The sequence below is a fragment of the Fulmarus glacialis genome, unplaced genomic scaffold (assembly GCF_000690835.1).
Source record: "Fulmarus glacialis isolate BGI_N327 unplaced genomic scaffold, ASM69083v1 scaffold7993, whole genome shotgun sequence".
Classification (NCBI taxonomy): domain Eukaryota; kingdom Metazoa; phylum Chordata; class Aves; order Procellariiformes; family Procellariidae; genus Fulmarus; species Fulmarus glacialis.
In genome coordinates this window covers 17,965-24,201 of record NW_009204810.1, presented here as the reverse complement: position 1 = coordinate 24,201, position 6,237 = coordinate 17,965, and the positions used below count along the sequence as shown (strand labels likewise).

The 6,237-nt window shown below is 47.4% G+C and overlaps 1 protein-coding gene across 1 annotated transcript; it reads left to right on the top strand.

Moving 5' to 3' along the window:
- Window positions 1–4: 4 nt before the first annotated feature.
- On the top strand, window positions 5–2,272 carry ASXL2 (additional sex combs like transcriptional regulator 2; the record flags this gene model as incomplete). The annotated part of the gene is made up of 1 exon (XM_009575125.1): window positions 5–2,272. A coding segment is annotated over one exon (2,136 nt), but the record flags the coding sequence as incomplete, so codon positions are not given.
- Window positions 2,273–6,237: the final 3,965 nt, after the last annotated feature.

Sequence of the window (6,237 nt, the reverse complement as noted above, 5' to 3'; positions counted from 1 at the left end):
CGCAGCAACGAGCGGAGCCAACGGAACTGGAATTCGAGGAAATGCACTGGAACTGGCAGGAACTGGAAGCGGGGGAAGTTCGAGAAGGTTTCTTCCCCATTGTCCAGGGACCCGTACCCAAATGGAGACCCAGGCCACGGACCAGGCACCACCTCACAACCCTGCTAGAGCACAACTACAGCAAACTTCCACACTGCAATCCAGAACTCCAGCCAGCAATACAGGCACCAGCTCCTCCTCCTCCGCGGTATCGCCATTAGAGAAAATCAACAGAATAAAACAGAGCCCACCCGGTATGACTGTAAATCAGGTTTCAGGCTCCCCGAATGCCGGTAGCAGTGACAAACAAGAGAAAGCACCTTCTGCTCCAGCAGGTCCAAGCCAGGCCTGTGGGGCACCAGCTGTCAGGGATGGAACAGCCTGCGTCGCTGTGTCCGCAGCAGATACCACCACAAATGTAACTAGGGTAGCACCTGCGGCCTTAGGAGGGACCAGCTTAGGCGTTTCAAAAAGCAAATCTCCTTCCCCTCTGATGTCTTCGCCAACATCCACGAGCTCAGAAGCCCAGGCTGGAGGTGTGGTCACATCTGTCCCACCCTCTAACACTTCATCAGTAGCACCTAGCCTTAAAACTCACGCAAGTTCAAGCTCAAGCGGGGCCCTCCCAAAACCAAGCTCCAGTATTCCTGCTAACAACCCTTTGGTCACTCAACTTCTTCAAGGCAAGAATGTCCCTCTGGAGCAAATCCTGCCGAAGCCCCTCACCAAAGCAGAGATGAAAACTGTCCCATTAGCTCCTCATGAAGAAAAAGGGGCGGCGGCAGCATCCAGTGCTACAAGTGGAGCAGGGACCGGCACTGGAGCCGAGGGTGGTGAAAGACAATCGAGTTTACCCACACAACAGCTTGGGAAGATCTTTTGCCAGAACAGGCCTCAGCCTCACATTCCAAGGACCTTTCCGCTCCCCTCGGGAAAGGACCCCAGTCTTGACCAGCACCAGTGCCACGAGGCGCTCAGCAAAACAACCCAAGAGCAGATCCTTCAGACTCTTATCAAGAGGGTCCAGAGGCAGAATTTGTTGCCAGTCCTTCAGCCTTCACAACTGAACCTCACTCACTCAGGTTTCCAGTTAGAAAACAGCTCCACCAGCCAGAGATTTATGCTGGGTTTCATGGGCAGAAGGACATCCAAGCCTGCTATGTCTGGTCATTATCTGCTCAACATTTCCACCTATGGTCGTGGTTCAGAGAGTTTGAGGAGAGGCTTCTCCCTGAACCCTGAAAACCGCTTGTGTCTGAACAGTCCTGCTGATGCTCCAAAAACAGAATTTGGGGAATGTGAGGAGGTGGCTGGCCACGGCAGCAGCAGTGATGAAGGAGATGCAGATGATGAGAGTACTGGTGATGAACGTGAACATATCAGTGTAAAAGAGGAGCCCCAGGCTGCCCAGGTTTCTGGTCAGTGTGAAAAAGAACTGGTATCACATAGCATAAATTCTTCCGATTACAGCACCCTTTCTAAAAAGGGTGTAAAGACAGAAGCAGTCGCATCTCAGCAAGCAGCAGTCAACAAGGAGAATGTTCAGGCATTTGACGGAACTACATTAGCACGAGATTTTATTCAAGCCGCTCAAGAGCAAATGGCACATGCAATGAGGGGGAAAATGCACAGCAATCCGGAGCTTTTCAATACTTCTGTGCCGTCCTCGGACTCTGCGCAGCAGCAGCCTCCGTTGCTTTCTCCTTCGCGCCCTCCAAAGCTATCTGGAAATGCTGCAGCACAGCTCATTGGGCCCAGTTACAGCGGCACAATAAACGTCTCCACCTCCCCAGACGTGAACCAAGGGTCTCTTATGACTGGGCTATCTGAATGCAATCAGTTGTCTAGTAGCATGGGGAACGTCATGTCCTTTTCTGTGACTGTAACCACCATTCCCACCAGCCCAGCTATGAACTCTGGCAACCACAGTCAGACCATCCCCGTTCAAGCCTTCGCTGAAGACAACAGCATGGAGGATTCCCCTTCCAAATGTTACTGCAGGTTGAAAGCCATGATCATGTGCAAGGGCTGCGGTGCCTTCTGCCATGATGATTGCATTGGCCCCTCTAAGCTCTGTGTCTCCTGCCTCGTCGTGCGGTAACCGGGACGGGAAGCGGGGAAGAGGATGGCTTGGTTTTGGTTTTGCTTTTGGAAGTACATTGGGAAGAAACAGGAAATGCCTTGCACAAGAGACACGTTGCTGAATCAGGAATACAGAGTAGAGTTCTTCTTTCATTAAAGAAAGAGCACCTTCTTGTACAGTGAGTCTAAATTGAGCTCAACTACGTGAATTGTGACAAGAGTTTGCACTTAAGGAATTATGTAAATATGTCACATTATTTTGTTTAAAAATATTTTTTCAATCTTTTAGGAGATAGTGTTTGACTTGTACTGCAGTTTCATTAACCCCAGCCTGCTATCCAGCATGTTTGCTGAGCTCTGCTCTAGGTGGGGGAACGAACCCCTGGCAAAACCTTAGCCTGTTGGTTTTCTCTGGACAAAGAGAAGAACTGCATAATCAAGAAACTAAACGTTCGTACTGACTGATCACAGAGCACCGAAGCAGGAACCCCTGAACGGGCTCACTTTGTTGCTGTAAATTCAGTTCAAATTTTTCAGAATTGGAAGGCATTAACGTTGTACCAGCCTTTCAAGCAATTGCCTTTCACTTGTGACCTGGCAGTTTCCAGAAGGCATACTGGGTTGTGCAATATTGGCTGGTGTTTTTGATTTGCATATCCTCTCCTCTTCAAGGAGCCAGTTGCAGTAACCTTGTTTTAAGGAAGGTAGTGTCAATTTGCTACTGGTAAATACTGAAAAAGGCAACTGTACTAACCATAGGATTCAAGAATTTAAATCACTAAAACAACTCAGTGACCGTGATTATCGGTAGTCCCAGGAACCATTTAAAGCAGAGATCACAAATATGTGCTGAACTGCATTTCATTTCTGGACTGTCAGGACTTGGCAGAAACCTGCTTTTTTATGAGGCATTTCGAGTGAGCTGGAAAGCGCCATCCCGCAGTTACCATCAGCTGTTACGGCACATGATGCAAGTGACGTGCACTAAGTGTCACCCTCGGTCCTGCTGTTTTCTAGGAAGCTTACTGTGCTCATTCAAACCTCCACGATAGTCAGATGTCTCTAATTTCTATAGAAGATTTTATATTTAGCTAAGTATAGGGAAAGGAAAACAAGTGTCTTGTTGGGCCTCACCGTTAGCCCGCTGTGGGTGTCTCTTCATGGTTTAGAATACCAAATCAGGCTTGACTCAGCTTGGATTTTGCTCAGTTGAGGTCTGGGGCTGCGCTGGGGCTGGGGAGGACTGGCAGGGGTGCGCGGGGCTGGGGAAGGGGGCTGCACCGCACCCTTCGTACCTGATCGTGGGACACAGCTAGTGATGCTCATCCTCACTCTCGGTGTTGACGAATTCATTCACTTAATGATTAATCGAAATCAAAGCAGTTACAAAATGGTACTCTGTTCTCAACAAGAATTGACGACAGGCTGGCTAACGAAGCACACGCCAATCTGCATTTTGATGTATCGCAATATGTCCGCATCACATCCAGGATCTGTATGTTATTTCTCTTCCAAAACAAAGAACATCAGGTTCACTAATCACGTCCCATGTTGTCGCTGTTCGGGGCGGGTGGGGGGCCATACTGCGTCTTGGTCAGGTAACAGATCTATGTATCTTTTTGATGGAAAAGCACTGAATTCACTTTTAATCCAAAGGCCTTTTTAAGATGAAGCAATATTAACAAAATAGGTGGGACAACTGTTTTGTGAGCTGGGGTCCTCAGCCTTTCTTCTCTCCATTTGACTATACTACTACTTTCCCCTTTCCCCTCTACCTCGCCAAGGAACCTGGCATGCTGTTGGGAAAGATCAGAAATAATTGCCTGTTGAGACAGTGTCTTTTTCCAAGGAGCGGGCAGTGATTTCTTTGGTAATGATAAAAAAAAGAGAGTTGCAGACTTAATCACGTCGTAACAGAAACGTTTCCTTCCCTGTCCAGCAGAGCATGGCATCCTCCAAAGCAGGATTAGCGTGCGTGAGTTAGCAAGAGCTGCAGCGTATCTTGGTCTCCGTTTTGCTCATCTTAAATTTACTGGGGAGCAGTGACGCCTGCTTTCTAATTATGCATCACTGCTTAGACATCCAGTGGCGAAGAGGATTTAAGTACTGAAGTCCATTTTTATAATCTGAAACTGAAATCTCAAAACAATTACACAAAACTGACTCCCATGTGCGTACTGCAGCGCGCGTTGGCGGTGGCTGTAGCCCAGGAAACACCCCCCGGCGCGTGCACGTTCCCACTGCCATCTGCATGCGTGCAGACCAGCAAACATGGGTTGGCTTCTCCCGTTGCATCCCCAGACGCTGTAGCAGGGATAATCTCATTCCCTGGGTTGACTTGTACATCAGCACCGATTCGGGCAGTGGCCCATTGCTGTCTGCTTCCATCTCTTGTTCTGCAAGAAGAATTTCTGCCATTTTTCTAAATCTCGGGACGCAGTGTAAAATGGTTTCAAGCTGCGTGCCCTGGGGAGGCGAGTACAGGGAGCGGGGTCTGTCCGCTCTGTATTAACTCAAGCCTTGTCTAGACGTGAAAGAAGTTACAGCAGTGTAATCCTCAGGCACACACATTCATCCCAGTCTGAGACAGATCCCCCAGTATAATCCAATTTAAAGATTGTTGCTAGATACAAACTAAACTTAAAAAGTCATTCTTGCCTCAAATAAGAGCAAAGAGGTTTTGCTGGCATAATTGGATCAATTCCGTTCACACCTTGACTTTGATTGGTGTAATTTTTCTAGGCTGACAAGGCTGCTTAAGAGGGGGAAGGAGAAGATGATGAGGGAGCAGCAGGCTGTGATCTGCTGGCTTGCTCTGAGCGCCCACAGGCTTTTCAACCTGCTGCAGCTGGTGCTTGGAAAGGCTGTTTCATTTTCTAAAACAGCCACTGACCCCGACTGTGGTTCCAGTCTGTTCTTCCTTTTGCATTTTACAAGCATCCTCTGTCGTGCATGGGTTCGGTTTTTTACTTACACCTCTCGTGAGTCTACTTTGGGAATGCAAGAAGCTGCCGTTTCCCGAGTAGTCCTGCAGGAAACACGCCTGCTTGGCCGTCGCTGTCCCAGCGGGAGGGAGCCGAGCCGAGATTGACCAAGTTGGGATGTATGGTGACCACAAAGATCTCTGTGGCTCCAGACTCGTATTGGACAGTGTAGGCATCTTGCGTGATGACTTGGAAGTTTACAACTCTGTTCAGTGCCTTAGTTGTATTTTAACAGATCAGCACTTTTCTTGGGCTACTTTTATTCTATTCCTTTTTAAGAAAATAAATTCTTTTAACTGCATGTCTTTCTTTTTAACATATGCTATGAGCTACTAGGTGCAACTTGATGGAACAACCTCCACAGGTTTGCAAGAGGGCATTAAGTAGTTAGGAAATCAGTAAAGAAAATGGGGTTCAGTGTAATAATCACTGTAAGTACAGGTCGACGTAAAACCTTGAAAGCTTTGCATGTTTTACAGTGCTTGTTATTGAATAATGTATTTTAGACGGGGGAAATCCTGCAGCCTATATAGGAGTGTTCCCTGTGTGGGATCAGCCTGCTGCTGCCTTACTGCTGCGGCTCCTCCCGGCAGTCTCTTCTCTTCGCATCACCTGACCTTCCTACTGTTCCTTCCAGCAAGGTAATAAACCTGCCTTCACGCTGGATTTACAAATAAAAGGGATGTCGTGACGTAGTTTAAAGCATTAGACTTTGGTTCCCTGGGTATTCAATTAAAAGCACTATAGTAAATGCTATCATAAAAAAATCTCAGATAAAATGTTTTCGAAGCCTAATGTCAAACTATGTTTGTGGCAGTAAAAGCAACTTGACTAAGAAAAGATACTCAAATTTTCCCTTTGGGCCACATCCAAGTCCTGCAGCATAAGAACCAGAAACACAGACTGATCAACGGAGTTTAACTTTTCCAGCACAAAAACCCCCAGGTACAGTTGTTGCAATGGAGGAGCGAGCCCAGCTCTATAGATGAGTTCAGGTTTTGAGATAGATTGGTAGCACAGGGAAGGACTTTTGTGTGAAATTTTAATGTCCCTTCTTAAATCAAAAGGAAAGACCAAGACGCTTAACAGAATGCTGGTCAGCGGAGTTGTATTTTTTTTATGGTAGCAGGAC